Source organism: Trachypithecus francoisi, unplaced genomic scaffold (assembly GCF_009764315.1).
Source record: "Trachypithecus francoisi isolate TF-2019V2 unplaced genomic scaffold, Tfra_2.0 Lachesis_group0, whole genome shotgun sequence".
NCBI lineage: Eukaryota > Metazoa > Chordata > Mammalia > Primates > Cercopithecidae > Trachypithecus > Trachypithecus francoisi.
Window position 1 is genome coordinate 19,987,921 of NW_022681453.1, and position 16,051 is coordinate 20,003,971.

Below are 16,051 nucleotides of genomic sequence, written 5' to 3' on the forward strand. Positions count from 1 at the left end.
TCCCAACAGAAGCAGTCAGTGGGGGCCAGCCAGGGGGAGGTGGGTGCATGCAAGGGCTCTGACTGCCCTTGTTCCCTGACACGCTGAACAGCTGAAAACAGGGGTGTCCTGGCCTCAGAGGCAATCCTGGCGGAGGCCCTCCCAAGTCACCATTCTCATTCTGTTTGGGCCCTGGGGATGGGAAGATTGATTAAGTATCATCCAGCATAAGCCACTCCTGCAACAAGTGCAATGAAGTCACATTTAATTTTGAGATTCCTGTGCTCTCACTCACACAAGGAGGAGGAAGCCACCTGGCTCCAGTGAACACGTGTGGAACAGAAATCAGGGCCACTGAAAGCCACCACCCACTCGAGAGGGCTTGTTCCCGACAAACCTGACTCAGATGGGCCCACTTTGGGACTTCAGTCAGATTGAGAGAAAACCCCCGGCTCATCCAATCAATGTGCAGTCAATTTCTACGCCATGGCAGGGGTGGCAAAAGCCAATCACGTGTCCAAATGATGAGTGAAAATCAAGGCATCGTAGGGCCACCTCCTCCAGGGGGGAGCCATAGTCTCAGGACCCCCAGGGAGCAGGCATTTTCAAGTGGCTCCTTTACATTAAGGAAAATGTGGTCCTCTCAGTCGGGTCTGAAGCATCATTTGTGTGTGAGCCCGGCCCACTGGGGACCTCTGGCTGCCAGGTGGAGAGCCTCCTGGTGCAGATAGCAAGGTGGAGGGCAGAACTGCAAAAATCCAGGGCTCAGGTATGGATGTGATTCCCACAGAGTTCAGTTCCCTTTATTTACCCAAGTCCCACGGTACAAATCCCTGGCCTGCCACTCGCAAATCAACCGAGCTCCTGATTCTTGCTCCCCTGATCATGGTGTTGCTCTCTGCATGATTAGCTGCTGGTTCTCCAGACACTGCTTCAGCTTGTCTTCTGTCAGTGTCAACCGCTGCTCCAGGATGGAGACTGTCTGCAAAATAAACAGTGGTTGGGTCAGAACATGGAAGGGCCACCAGGCTGCTCTAGGGACCCTCCTTGGCCAGTCCCCACTTGGCTGCCTCAGCCACTGCCCAAATGCCAGCTGGCTCTTTCCACTCAGGGGTTCTGCCAGGCCCCTTGTCTCTGGTGCTGTTGGGACAGCCCTTGCCTTTATGTCTGCTTCTCCTGGCTCTGGATGGCTGATCTCTGATGTTTGTGGGCAGGGGGTGGGGACACAGGGAAACACGATGGCAGGTCCCACAGCCTTTGGTCATTTCTCGAGAACCAAGGGGTCAGGAATTAGATTGGACTTCTGGAGCAAAACCAGCTTCCTTGTCTGAGCCAGGCACTGTCCATAAACAACTGGAGACCATCAACCACCTCCACTCCAGAGGTGAAAAAAATGTACCCACAAATGATGGCACTCCCTTGGGTCCTTCTCCTCACACCTGGAAGAGCCTCCCAGGCTGGCAGGGGACAAAAGCAGGGAAGTGAGTCCCCTAATCCCAGGAGGGTCTCTGCCTGTCCAAGTCCAGTGAGGACTACTATAGGTTATGTCATCTGGGACTTCAGCCCAGGGCAATCACAGGCCATGACAACTTCATCTCTCTGAGCCCACTTTCTCCTCCCAGTGTGAGAGACAACCAAGCTCATGGCGTAGGTAACTCAGCAGCCCAGCAGTTGTTCACCCTGACGGTGCTTGTTGTCATGCTGCCTTCCTGAAGCTGGGACCTTGCTCTCCTGGCCTCTCTTACACACCCAGCACAATGGCTCACCTGCAGACCTGCCTGCCTAGCCTGACAAAGGCCCCCAGCTGCTGGAGCTGCGTGTGCTTCATGGGCCAGGGCCAGTCTTGCAGACGTAGCTCCCAGACAGGCTGGGAAAAGCTGCCCTCCTCCTCTGGCTTTGAACAGAGTCAGCAGAGGGGCAGCACTGTCTGGTAACCTGCATGCTCCCCAAAGAGGGGCTGGACCAGAGCAAGCCTGCCCCACTCATCACTTGCACAGTTGGACCATGCTGGCCATGACACCTCTGGCGTCATTTCACTTCCCTCTTTAGGGTTGGCTGAGTGCCTTACTGTATGCCAGGCCCCCGCCGGCCACTGGATGAGCCCATATGAGTATGGCAGCCTTGACTCTGATACCATGCAGCCCATAGGCATCAGGAGGGTCAGATTAACCTCACCTGTGTGCTTTCCCAAGAGGTTTTGCCCCCTTCCCTGGGGCTCCATGAAGTCCTGGGCCTTGGTCCAGTGGAAAGAAAACTTTCTTTCATACATTTAATATAACATTGAAACATTTTAGGAGGGAGTTTCCCCTCTAAGGCTGCTATAAATTCTTGCAGCGTCCCACACGGATGTCAGCTGCCGTGGAGGGTGCTCCGCCTGGTGGCTGGCCCCTTCTAAACGAGCCAATCTGGGCTGTGAGGGCTCTGAACCCTCTGTCACTGGACAGAGCCTGGAAAAATGCTGCCCATGGAACACAAACTGCACCCTGAGAGGCAGAGCTGAGCTGAAAGAGACCATCACATTCCCCCTGTGCTGGCCAGCCAGCCAGCCAGCCAGCGAGCCAGGGAGGGGGTCTGCAGCTCATAAAAGTGGCGGCGGAAACAGCCCCCGGCTGGCCTGGGGCAGCATTCCTGGAAGTTTCCATTGGCTGCTGTGAAACTCACAGGGCCAAAATCATTCTTCATCCAGACTTTTTCCGATGGCCCCAAACTCAAGGCCACAGCAGAGGAGCCTGTTTTTCCTCTTCTGCCTTTATTATTTTTTTTCAAACTTTTCACAGGAACTCAATTTGCAAACGTGGAGATAGTGGGCCCAGAAAACGTGTGCAAGGTGTTGGGCCAACGTCAATACAGAGGCTCCGCTTAGTTCCATAGGGGCCCGTACTTCAGCTCAGTAGGAATGTGACCACTAAATGTGTCTAAATTATTTGAAAAGAGAAGCATCACCTGTTTCACAACCAGCCCCCTGCATGAAGGTGCCGCCCCGTGAGGCCTTCCTCTCAGAGCTTTGAGGATCACTTCACAGCAGAGTAGACAAACAGGCTTTTGACGAGGCCCAACGCCCCTCAAGGCAGTTTCTCCCCCTCCAGCCTAGCTTCAGAGGAGCTGTGTCATCTCTGTATTTGGTCTCGGCTTCCCCTGTTCCTTCTCTGCTAAGGTGCCGGGTGGTGGCCACCATCAGGGAGAAAGAAGTCCACCAGGCCCTTGCCAGCACATGTGATCCAGCTGCCCCCACTCTGAGCCAGGAGAAGGCCTGGGAGAGCAGGATGCTTTTTGGATTTCTGTACATTAGAATGCTGTCTGGCATTCTCTGCTCCATATAGTTAAAAAAAAAAAAAATCCTACTTTCTTAAAATTTTTTATCTTTTTCTTAAAAATCAAATTATCTTAATAAAGCACAGGGCCTCATTTTCACAGAAAATGGTGACTCCTTATAGAAAGTGAAACATGGAGATCTCTTTTTTTTTTTTTTTTGAGACGGAGTCTGGTTCTGTCGCCCAGGATGGAGTGTAGTGGTGTGATCTCAGCTCACTGCAAGCTCTGCCTCCCGGGTTCACACCATTCTCCTGCCTCAGCCTCCCGAGTAGCTGGGACTACAGGTGCCCGCCACCGTGCCTGGCTAATATTTTTGTATTTTTAGTAGAGACAGGGTTTCACCGTGGTCTCGATCTCCTGACTTTGTGATCTGCCCGCCTCGGCCTCCCAAAGTGTTGGGATTACAGGCATGAGCCACCACGCCCGGCTGAAACATGGAAATCTCAAATGCTGCTGGTGTGCCTTCCCTCTACAAGGGGAAGGAAGGGGTTCCCCCATGATGGAAATGTCCCACTGGGCATCCAAGTGGTAAAGTGAAGACATACTCAGGGCTGGTGGCACACACAGGTGGGAGGGCTGGCAGGCCACCTGCAGGGAGTCTGTCTGGGCCACAGGCCCAGAGCAGCTAGGACAGGCCACCACAGTGCCACTGTGCTTCCCCAGCTGCACAGGAGCTGTGGGAGGAGGGCAGGAGAACATCTGAGATGGCAGAGGGGGTGTGGGGGGGGCATCCCTGGCACAGACCGGTTTGGAGCCATATCATGTGGCCTTGTTCAGAATGTATCTTTACCTGTCGGTTCAGAACAAAAAGTAAGCATATCCCCATGTGAGGGTTCAGAAAATATGTGCTACCTCGGTGTACACAGGCCACTGCTGTTCCCGCCTGCTGCCTAGTGGCCCAACTCCCAGCGGGGCTCAGCAAAGCAGGCCGCTCTCCTTGCCTCATGCTCCGTCCACCCCGGGAATTCTCCTGCTACACAGCGCCTGTCCTCACCAGGCTGGAGACAAGGCCACACCTGCCCTGGAGGGTGAGGGGGAGTGCTCTGCAGGCAAACACCTCTGCGGCCTCCCTGGGTCCACACTCCATAGCCTGGCAGCCTCGACTTTCATTTATTCAAGGGCAAATGAGTGCTGACCTTCCAAACAGCTCCTTGATCACACTGCCTCTCACCCTGTGCTCTGTACAGAGGAGCAGGGGCCAGAGGTCTGGTCCCAGCCCCTCAGAAAGTCCCCAAAGAGGTACAGGCTGGGTCGGGTGCCAGGTGTCAACAAGGGAAACTGCTTTACCTGACACAAGTGTCCATGGCTTCTGGCGTTGGGGCAGGGTAAAGGGAAACTGACACAGGGGTTGAGGAGTCCAGGGCTCGGGCTGCTAGAGGCGCAGCCTGGGCAAAGTGGCCAGGAAAGATGGCCCATCTCCCAGAACTCCCTCATGCTGGGGTCCAACCTCCCACAGTACGGCCCCTTCTGTCTGCCAACCTTGGAGAAACCAAGCAGCTCATTCCCTCTCCCAGGACCTGGTGCCGCCCTGGGAACACTCTTAGGTCCTCTGTGCAGTATGAGGGGGACCAGCAGGAGGTCCTGGGACTGGGCTCTGGGCAATTCACCCTGATGATTGACCCTCTGCTCCCTGGGCTTCTCTTGGCACCTGACTTTCATGAGGGGCTCGTGTGTACCAAAAACTTCAACAAACCTTCAGTGTAGGAGCTTTTATCATCCCCATTTTACAGGTGAAGAAACTGAGGCACAGTAAGATTAAGTAACTTGCCTAAAGTTACACAGCTTATCAGTGACAAGCCTAGGCTGTGAGCCCCGGTGGCCTGGCTGCAGTGTGTACACTAAAGCACTGGGCAGTGTGCATCTTGGCTCTGTCCCCATCAAGAATGCCAAAGGAGAGGCCTGCTGGCATCCCATCCCACTTTCAGCCCTGACGCCCAAATGCAGGCAGCCTGAGGAAAGACTCGGGGATCCCTGTCCTCACCCAGCAGCAGCACCTGCTGTCCTGGTTTAGGCTGCCTGGCCTAGCTGCTCCGAATTGAATGAGCAGAAGCTCCTACCTCAGCCAGTGGGAATGGATAGCCCCCAGGGTCACCCACCCCCTCACACTGTCAGCCTCACGTGTCACCTCCCCCTGAAAAGCAGTCTCTTACCTGGCTAAACATTTAGGTTTGGAATTATGACAAAGGTCATAAGAATAATTCATGTGAATCATGACAACTCAATGTAAAAGGAACTGAAAGGACACAGAGACAAGAACTTCCGCCTGTATGCAACGAGAAGCTGCCCCAGTCGCTTCACTGTCAATGCTTCTTTCACCGGCACTTGTGCCACTGCAGCATTAAGTGATCAGCCCCAAAACACGCTGTGGAACTCACCTGGGTCACTGCTGGGTGCCCCATCCCCTGAAGACAAGGTTTACCTTTAAACAAGGTACCTCTCTGTCCCTAAGTCGGAGTGACAGGAAGCTGGAGTGAGGACCCTATGGCATGGGCACCGTCACTCCTCACCCGATACTGTCCGCCTCCCAGGTCAAGGCCCTCATGGCCAGTGTCAGGAAGCCTCATTGGGTGTGGTCAGCAGGGCTCCAGAAGTTTTATATTCAAAGTCACATCTGCCTGAGGTTCACCTGGGAGCTCATTTCTGAACCCTTTTCCTACTCTGTTACCAGCAATTTCCAGGAAGCCAGGGACCTTCTCAAGAAAACCTTGGTCTTCAAATCACTTGTTTGCCATCGAATGTATTCTGTTGTTTCTCTAGACCAAGGGTTAGCAAACTACTGCCAGCTGCCCCTTTGTGTAAATAAGGTTTTATAGACACGCCTGCTGGCTTCTGTATGGTCTCTTCCGTATGGTATCTGCCTTCTGGGTCCAATGGCAGGTTGAGTAGTGGTGACAGAGGCCGTATGGCCCACAAAGCCTAGAATCTTTACTGTTTAAATTTGCTGACCCTTGCCCTCGCTCTTCACTTACTCAAACTCTCACCAAGCACCTCCCCGTGCTGGCCTGTCCCTGGCACAGGGTGACAACACCCAGACAGACTTGGCTGGGCCACAGGGTACACCCCAGTTCAACGAGACAGATGCTATACAGGCACACAGACAGTGGGCTGCACTGGGGGACAGAGGGGCAAGAGGGGCAGGAAGAGGATCAGGACCCGAGGAACGGTGTGCGCGAAGGCCCTGAGCTGGCCGCTAACAAACGGGAAGGATGGACCAAAGGAGGTGCGTGTGCTGGAGCAAGAAGAGGGGGCCTTGGGGGAGGCAGGAGATGGGGTTGGGCCCTGCGGGTCACGCCTAGCAGCTTCATCTTTACCCTCAGAGCAGGAAGGTGCCAGGCTGAGGGGATTTGAGACCCCTCTGGCTACTACACAGGGACAGTCTGCGAGTGGCTTCATGGCTGTGGGAAGGTGAGGTGCAGGCAAGAGAGAACTAGAGGGGATGACGGTGGCTTGGACTGGGGGCAGGAGAAGCCAGGAAGGAAAGTGGATAGAACCAGAGATAGCCACAAAGAATGAAGCACCAGTACCTGGTGATGAGTTACATGGGGGTCTGAGAGAGGAGGAGATGTGCTTCAAGGCCAAGAACAGAAGACAAGGACTGGCCCTGCAGGAAAGGCAGAAGATGGGCTCCAGATTGCACAGGCTGAGTATGAGGACCCCCAAGAATGTTCAGAGGGTCTAGCAGGCATGGGGTGGTCTGAGAAGCCTGAGCCAGCAGCAGAGTTGCTCTGCATTTTTGAGACTGGGACTACTGAGGATCCTATCGGGGGCAGCCAGTGGGTGAGGAGGGAAGGAGGAGGGGGCAGGGGGAGGGCAGCGGACCCATAAGGCCCCTGCAGGCTGGAGAGCAGAGTCCAGCGCAGGGGAGCCGAGGGCCTTGCCAGGACCCAGGGTGATGTCAGCGATGGGCTGAACCTCCTAGAAAACTCCTTGGTGGGGATGAAGGAGGGACTGCCCAACCCAGGTGACCCAACAGGGAGGATGCTGAGATGCTGGGGACCAAAACCAAGAGCATGGTGACAGGCTAGCTTGGGTTGGCTCTCAGTAGCTGGACAGTGGATCTAGGAGCTTAGGCCAGGTGGTAGGGCTTCCACATGACTCATTCACCTGAGTTCTCCAAGGAAAATCTCCCAGGAAAGGATGAACAATGGCATTCTATTTGAATCCTAATTTTCCTGCTCAGGGGACACTGTGATCTGTCCCATTGGGGCAACATTCAGAGGGCGAATGTTCAGAGGGAGAAGTGAGTGCCTTCCCTCACTCGCAGTTCAAGACATGTAAGACGTTTTATGTAACACCTTAAAGGGCCTTCTGAGCATGGTATAAAAAGAACTGATTTTAAAATGACAGGCTTTTATTTTTAGCCCCCTAAAAATTGTAGTGATGCCCAAAGAAGCTGCACTGAAATATAAGTCCTCAGAGACATGTCTGGCACCTGGGCCCCCAACTCCAAGTAGAAGAGGAACACTGGGGACATTTCAACAGACACCCCCAGTCTGCACCTCACTACCTCAGATGTGCCCTTCTCTACTGACACAGAGTAATTAGATGTCTGCTGAAAGCCTGCTATGTGCCCCACAGGGCTCCGAGATTGGAACAGTTGAGCCCAGATGCCATATCATCCTCCATGCCCACCAGTGGCCCAAACTGACCAGTTCAGATGTCCTGCCTGGGACAGAGCCTGGGTTTATGCAGCTCTGCTGGCCTCCGAGGTGGCTGGGGGGAGAGCCTTAGCTTCTCTGATGTGTGTGATGGGGACTCGGGCATCTGGGGCATCAGGGAAGTTCAGAGGGGCTTCTGCATGACCACCCAGCTGGCGAGGGGCACAGGCAGTGTGACACTCCCACGGGCTCTGCAGAGGTACAGGAAGAGTTCCTCTCTGGACAGGCACAGAGGAGGTGGGAGCATAGTGCTTCTGGAGAGGGTGAAGCCCCCACCCTCGTACGTGGCAAAATGAGCAAACAAGGACAGGTGCGACTCACCTGGCTGCACCTCACACACCATGGAGTAACGTACAGTCCCTCGTGCCCACTTTCTCCCCTCAGGTCTAGTTACACCCCAGCACTCTCCCTGGGCTACGTGGGCTTTTCCTTTGTCCCTCCTTTCTCCTGCTGGCCACCTCCTACCAGTGTGACCTCCCCTTCTTTCAGCCCCAGCCTCTTTTTCTCCCTAGCTTGGTTTCCTCTTGAGGTGGGCTTGTCCTGCATTTTTTTCTTAGCGCTTTTCTCCCAGTTTTATTTCTATTTCCTTTCAAGGCCTCTTCATTCCCTTTTCACTCTGTTTGGTGAGACAGCGAGGGGAACAGGAGCAGAGTGTGTGTCTGGCCACCTGGGACTGAGCTCCGGGTGGAGTCAGGCCCCTGCCACGGCTCACCTGCTATGGGGCTGATGCCAGGGCTGCCCGGCCTGGGAAGGACAGCATCAACTCTGACAGGAAGGCCTCTGGGAGAAAGCAACACAGGATGAGCCGACGCAAGTGCTTTCCAAGTACTAGGTGCAGCAGGTGCAAAGGCCCTGAGGCACACTCTTGGAACTCTCAGGAGGCCAGGGTGTTTGGCCTCAAGTGGTTGAGCAGGGAAGAGATATGGACCCTAGGGCCCTCAGCTCGAAACAGAAGGGAACAGAGAATCCTCCACTCCCTGGCACTGCCTCACCAGGATGACAAGTCCGAGCAGGCACAGCCAGGGAGGATGCTGCTCCCACATGCCTGTGGCCAGTTTGTAGAATGCTGGTTCCAGAATAAACTCTGGGAGAAGAGCCTCGACCTAGGAACTGACCACAGCCACCTGGTCCCACAGGCCATGAAACGGAAGGACTGGTACTTCAGAGCATAGACCAAGGTCACACCCTCAGAGACATGTCCCTTCGAGGAGCTGCTCCTCCTCCCCCGACCACTGTCATCACCACCTTTGCTGAAGGCTTCCCTCATGCACTCATGTGCGAACATGGCAGGGAAGCTGGAGCCGTAACTTCTCCAAAACTGAGGAGTTGTGGGACACTCACAACCCTCCTCGGGGGCAGCCAACAACATCATTCACTTCCATACATCTGTCAGGCACCCACCACAGGCAGCAAACAAGGGACCCTAGCTCTTGGGGGCTTCTGAGCACTGACACGGCCGCAGCACCAGTCCCGTCTAGGCTCGGGGGAAAGCTACTCCACCACCACTGACAGCAAAGAACATTTTAGGGGCAGGAAAGAACAAGGGTGGCCAAATCCTTAAAAATACTTCTCCAAGTGCAGGCCTCACTTGAGGATTCCCCACTCCATCCCCCTGTCCCCCAGCTCTGGGGCAGCCCCTCTTCCCAGGGGCCTTGTGCTCACCTTGGTCAGGGTCCTTCCCCATATCCACATCCTGCTCTTAGCAGAGCCCTGGGTGGTGGTACCTGGGGCCCTCCTTGGTGAGTGGTACTGGTTCCTATGGGAGCCTCCTCTGAGCTGGAAGATAGGTGGCATGGAAGTGGACAGGGTGGTTGGACCAGACTGATGGGTGGAGGCGGAGCCAACATCCAGCCATGTGTCCCACCAAACACTCTGCCTGGGCTGGGGACACAGTGGCAAGGGGAGCTGCAACTGTCCTGGGCTGGTAAGTTTGCAGGGAGGCCAGGAGATAAGGCATCAGTGGCTGATGGGGCAAGATGGGAAGCTGCACTGACTAAGGGAGAGGCAGCAGCTGGGTGAAGCCTGTGAGAGGCAGTAGGAGGGTGAGCACACAGGACCATGCTGTCCCAGGCCCCCCTGGTGGCCACATGGGGTTGGTCAGCATACCATTGGCAGGGGCAGCCACATCAGGGCTCTGCCCTCACCAGACTCAGGCAGGCACCCCATCGCCTGCCCCAGCTGGGCTCCTCCTGCACTAGGGCCTTCCAGGCAGGGCTCGAGGCACTTCCCTCTCAGCACTCAGGTGCCCCTCCTGCCTGCTCCTCAGTCCCCATCCTCACACCTAGGCTTCCTAGTGACTCCCCTTGCCCTACTCCTGGGACACCCTTCACCCTCTGCCTCCTCACTGCTTCTCCATGACCCTTTCCTATCTAAGAGCTCAGGAATAAAGGCCAGACTCCGCGGCATGGCATTCCTGTGGCCCTCCAGGCCCTGTGCTGCCCACCAATACTGCCTTCCCTGCCCAACCCCGCCCACCTGAGGCCCACCCACTCTCCTACCCCAGGAGCCTCCTTGCCCTGGCCCCACTGCTCGGATGCCTGCCTTCCTCCCCTCATGGGTGTGGGCCCTTGGAAAATGCCACTGAAGGATTCCTAGTGGGGAACCTTGGTCCCATGTGGTAAGCACGAAGGCTCTTCAGCTATATGGCCTAGGTTCAAAGGGAAACTTGACCACTAACTCGCCAAGCAGCCCTGGGCAAGTTACTAGACTCAGGGCTTCAGTGTTTTTGTCTGTAAAACGCATCTCTCGTAGTCACTGCAATATTCATATTAACAGCTAATATGCATGTAGCACTTGCTCTGTCTGGCTGGGCACAGGCATGCACTATGGGGAACATGACTCCTCTAGCCATTGCCCTGGCTGAGCTCTGGGATGCTGGGGGAGCCATGGGCACAGATGGGGCTTGATGAGGCCCCAAATAGGGCAGCCTGTGGTCAGGTTTGGGAGTGTGTGAGCCATTGATGCACATGGTGGTATGGCTGCTTCTTAAAGTTCTCCTGTGATGAAAAGCTCCTTTTAATCATTTCCCGGGTTGTCGTTGATGTGGGCGCCCCAACGAGGTCTCCCTGGTGGGGCTGGGGTTCCCAGTCTCCTCCCCACCAACACAGGAGCCAGATAACTGGGCTGGAGGTGGGGTGGCCCCAGCTGCTCTGAGTCTCAGGGAGAGGGTGCAGTCACCCAGCCACACCACTGAGGACATTTGTGGCAGGCCAGGGCAAATGTCCTCGGGCTGGCCATTGACTCAACACCCCTGGTCTCAACTGTGCTGCACTGAATGTCTAACTTTCCTTTGGCTTCACTGCAAAGATGAAAAATGTTGAATTAATCTCCCCTGTAGCATGGTTTTGACTTCACTCAGATTCTGAAGATCTAAAACAGATGCAATAAAAGGGGAATCTCTTTGCTGTGGGGTCTCATGAGCTATCAAAACAAAGCAGGGCTGCCGGGCCCCACTGCCTACCCTAGCTCTGCATTGTCTCCTGCCAACTCCAGCTTTGTCACTTGGTGTACGCCTGTGTGTGTGCACACGCAGGGCCCTGCCTTGCTGGTGGTGCCCTGGCTAGCCTGCTGCCACATGTCAGCAGTGACTGGGGGGCCAGAGGAGCCAGGCTAGCCATCTGCAGACAGGGCCTGCTGGTCTAAGCCCAGCCCTTCGCACCACCGAAGGCTCTGCCTCCTGGCCCCAGCACCACCCAGCACCTTATGATCTGCAGCTCAGGGGCCTACATATCAGAGGGTACAAACGATGCCCTTCAAGCAGCCTGTGGACATCAGCCAGTCTGCGTGCCAGTGCCATGCGGACAGAGATTGTTGTCTATTCTTCCTCATCACTGTCTTTCTGCTCCTAGACAGCACCTGGTACACAGCAGGTGCACACCGAGTACTGACTGTATGGACAAATGCCCAGCCCTGAGTGCTGTGGGAATGCAGGGAACACAGGTCTGGTGCCTGTCAGCCCAGATCCCCCAGGCCAAAGGGCAGCCCTAATCTAGGGATGGGTCCATTCAGCTTGTGAGGAACACTCACCCCAGCGTGGGTCTTGGACCTGGTGGGCTTGAAGGGATAGAGGAGAGTGGGGTGGGCAGTAGGAGGGGCCAGCCCCCACCAGCTAGTCGTGGGAGGAGGAAGCCTCATTGCTTCGGCAGGAAGTGGGGGTGGGAGTCAAGGAAACAGTCCAGTTCCTTCCCTCCCCTCAGTCTTGGTCTGATGACGACTAAAATCTTTGAGGCCTGAACCTCAGAAAGGAAGGAATGGAGCTCCCCTCTAATGCTGATGTCTGACATGCTAACATGCCCAGGATCACAAACAGCCGATTCACAAAAGAACCAATTTCTAAAAAAATTCTTCCCAATCTCTCTAGACCCAGCAACTGTCTTTTAACCACTCCCCCTAACCCCACAGTCTGCTGCAAACAACAGAAAATGAGCTTTTGGTCCCTTGAGCCTACGGTCCATGGTTCTGTTTCACATTATCTCAGGGATATAGGATTTCTCTGACGGTTTTGCATCCCCCAGCCCCCACCTCTACTGAGGATTAGCTTTGGGAAGTACATGAAACACTATTTTCTATTAGTGGATTAGCCACCAGATTAAGGAATCTTGGCTATTTACCTACCTCATGGCTTAAAAGCAACTCCTTTTAAATGAACACAGCTCTCTTTTCCATATCACTCTTTCTCCCAAAAGGAGAAGCTATAAAAAGTGGGTCCACTCAGACCATTCATAAAATCGGATGCTCCTGGGACCCATGGGGTGCTGCTCACACCCAAAGGGAGGACCTGAGTCACAGCCCCACTGACACGGGGTGGGTTCAAGCACATCCCTACCAGCCATGTACAGGCCACCAGGGAAGCCAAGTGTCTGACCAGGATAGGCCCCAAGGTGTAGGACACCAGTCATGCTTGGCCATAGGCTTTGCTGGACTCTGACTCTAGGGCTGAGCATGGGGTGTGGACCTTGGCCTTGGCCGCCTTCTGCATCTCATTTCTTCAGAGGCTGACTTTTCCAACAATCCATATAAAGTAGTTAGTTAACTACTTTCTCAAGACCCAATAAAACATTATCATCCTAAGCCAGAGAGACAGCTTGATAGCTTGCTGGAGGCCTAGAAGTCTCAGTATAGCCTGGCAAGTCGGGCTGCAGCTACCACCCAGCAAGGCCACCTCCGGGAGGAAGAAGGGCACAAACCACTAGGGATGGAGTCTCAAGGCTCCCCTATCCTGCCAAGCATCCACTGATCCACAGTGGGGAAACCTGGGCAATAATCTTTTCTGGAGCCACTGGCTGGGCCCAGATCAGAAGGGCAAGGGGCACATAATTGCTTCCCAAATGCCATGCTAAGTTCAAGGCTTCCTGTGCTTCCTCAGCCATGGCCACTGTGGGCATGATGAGGTTCTGTACCCATAGTACAGGCCTGGATCAGGGCCCTTAACAGAGCACATGGGAGGAAGCAGCAGGCCCGACTACAGCCCTTCCTGGCCCTGCTATGGTAGTGCCTCATTCAGGAAAGCACCAAATGGTCACGGGGTCAGCTGTGATGAACTAGGCTGTGGCCTGCTTAATCTCAGAGCCATGCAGGCCAGTTTGGGGCTCCTGTCATAACACTCAAGGCCCCTTTCTTGTGGCCTGTGTTTGGCCTTTCCTTGGAGGGCCCTCAGGTCCCAGAGGAGCAAGACCAAATCACTTGGAGTCCCCTCCCTTCCTCCTCTCAGATCAAGCCTAGATTCAGCCCAAATGAGATGTCCCTGCATGGGCCTCTCTCCCTGCTCCCAGCCTCTGCTCTCCACCACCCGCTCCCGCCTACCATCTCCCAGCCCTCCCCCATCTCCAAGCCTGCTCAGAGCCTCACAGAAGAAATCTCATATGACCGACCATGAACATTCCCAGGCCCCAGAGGTAACCACAGCCACTGCCGAGCCCATCTGGCAGGCAGGGGCCTTCAATCTGCAGCCTCTTTGGGAACAGGGTGCTTTCTGCCACAACCACAGATGGGATAAAAGATGGAAAACCAGAGTTTTTTGCCAGACCCCCATGGGAGCTGCCATCCAGTTCCCCGGCAAACACGAGCTTGCCCGTTTTTGAGTGCTGTTCGCAGGCTGCATGTCACGAGGGAGGCAGGGCACTGGCCCTGACCTGAGACATGGGGAAGACGCAGGTTCCCCTGTCCCGCCACATTTGCAAAGCCAGAGAAGCCTTTGGGAAAAATGCCAAAAATAGTAACAGGGCTGGGGAAGGGCCAGGAGCCCAGACAGACAGACATTTCCCCCAGTCCCTCTGCCACCAAGTGTGTTCCTGGCACAGACCGGACAGTGTCTTGGGTCCCTTGTATCCCAGAAGTAGCCTCTTAACAGAAGGAAAACAAGCCTCTTGTTTCCAAACCCCCACAAAGAAGTTCAGGTTGTCCTGAACATGACTCTGGCCAAAAGGGCAGCCCATGAAGGTCCACAACAAGGAGGGTGGCTACATCCACTCTGGACCAAGTAGGTGAGCTGGCTAGATGTGCTGATGCAGAGAGGGGGCCCATTTTTGCAGAAACAACCCACCACTACCCTTATGGCCCTGTCTGCAAGTGGCAGCAGTGTTAGGAGGGCTGCACACGCCCTCCTGGGATGATGGGAAGACGCACCGGGTGACTTGCACTCTATACCCTCCCAACAAATTCTGTCTGCGTGCACGTGGGAGGACAGATCCCCAGGGAAAATGGTATAACTATAAAATTGGGGGTATATTTCCATAAGCAACAGCAGGCCCTCCCAGGAAAGAGGGATACAGAGAGCCCCTGAGAGTGGTGAGGCAGCTTGGTCCACATCAGGGCCAGGCACTGCCACCTTCCCCACCAGTGTGGAACCAGATGCCTCACCTGAGCAGCCCGTCAAATAGGAACTGCCAGGACTACCATGGGTGTGTGGGGGGGAGCAGGTTTAAGGTATCTTGAAGCAAATAGGCCATTCTGTATCCCCAAAGCAAAGAGGCAAAAATCCTTGGCCTTGCTGAGTTAGGACAGCAAAACACAATGACTTGAACATTTAACAAAATTAAATGCAAAGGAGACCCAAACAAGCAGGGCTGGCGGGCCTGCTCCCTGCCTGCTCCCCACCACATGCATTTTCAAGTCCCGGAGCCCAGCAGCCTCCATGAGTCACAGGAACTAGAACGTGACATCACAGCATTGCTGTGGCCAGCCCGAAACACTGGGTGCCATAAAAAAACAGTTGGAGCAGGAATTTCATGGCTTGGTATTTTTAAAAAGCAGCAAGACGTGAAACTGGAGTCAAAAATAACTTTGCTGTGGGCTTCTGAGGCAAAACCACCAAGCCGTGTGTTGGGCCTATGCCGGGCCCCCTTACAGCAGCCTCCCCAGCTCCTGGGTCATTGTCCACACCCCCGAGTTCCACCCCCTTGCCCTAAGGAAGGCCCAGGACCTCTGCGACTTCCAGATACCACTGGAACCTCCATTACTCCTGAGGGCAGCTGAGCACTGTGCAGCAGCCCTCTGGCCTCTTGAGGGTTCATGAAGGAAGCCACGGAGCCAGTGTGGAGGTAAGCTCATGCAGCAGTGACTATTTGTGGAAACAGCCTCTCTCCCTGCTTACTGGTGAGTTTTCTGGCATCTGTGAAAAAGACCCCTAGATCACCTGGCAGCACCCCCAAGAGCACAAGGGGAAGGAGTACCAGGGTCAGGGTCAGGGCCTCTGCTTGTACACCCACTGAGCACCCATCCCTGGGCAGGCCGGCCTAGCAGCCTCCGGGACTGGCCTGGAGTCCTCCAGGGGTGCTAGGAACAGAGGAGCCTGGCCTGGGGGCAGGCAGATGAAACAAGGCCTCAGGGGAAGTCCTGGCCCCACCTGAGAGGCTGACCTCTGCTGTCCACCCCATGGGACAGACAGACAGAGGGGCAGTGCTTAAAATCTCCCCTCGGTGGAAAGCCAAAAAGAGGCAGAGCCGGGTCTGAGCAGCTGCAGCTTCTGACTCCTGGTCTGGGTTTTTCTCTGGAACCCTTGGGCCTCTGGGGTCGAGCCAACTTTCTCAGAAGACTTGAGGCAGGCCCAGCAGGTGAATGACCCCAGGGCAGCCACAGGACAGGCGTGTGCTCTCTCCAGAGGG

The 16,051-nt window shown here is 55.1% G+C and overlaps 1 protein-coding gene across 8 annotated transcripts in view; it reads right to left on the minus strand.

Moving 5' to 3' along the window:
- Positions 1-224: 224 nt before the first annotated feature.
- Positions 225-16,051, minus strand: part of POC1A (POC1 centriolar protein A) — an 81,861-nt gene continuing 66,034 nt past the window's right edge. For 5 of the 8 annotated variants that reach the window (XM_033209452.1, XM_033209441.1, XM_033209469.1 and 2 more), the window contains 2 exons: positions 9,612-9,725; positions 225-961 (listed from right to left, as the gene is read on the minus strand). In XM_033209452.1, coding sequence (XP_033065343.1) covers positions 863-961; positions 9,612-9,725 — 213 coding nt within the window. In that variant the 3' untranslated portion in view covers positions 225-862. The remainder of the gene's footprint in view (positions 962-9,611; positions 9,726-16,051) is intronic. The other 3 variants (XM_033209523.1, XM_033209458.1, XM_033209501.1) reach the window with 1 other exon arrangement.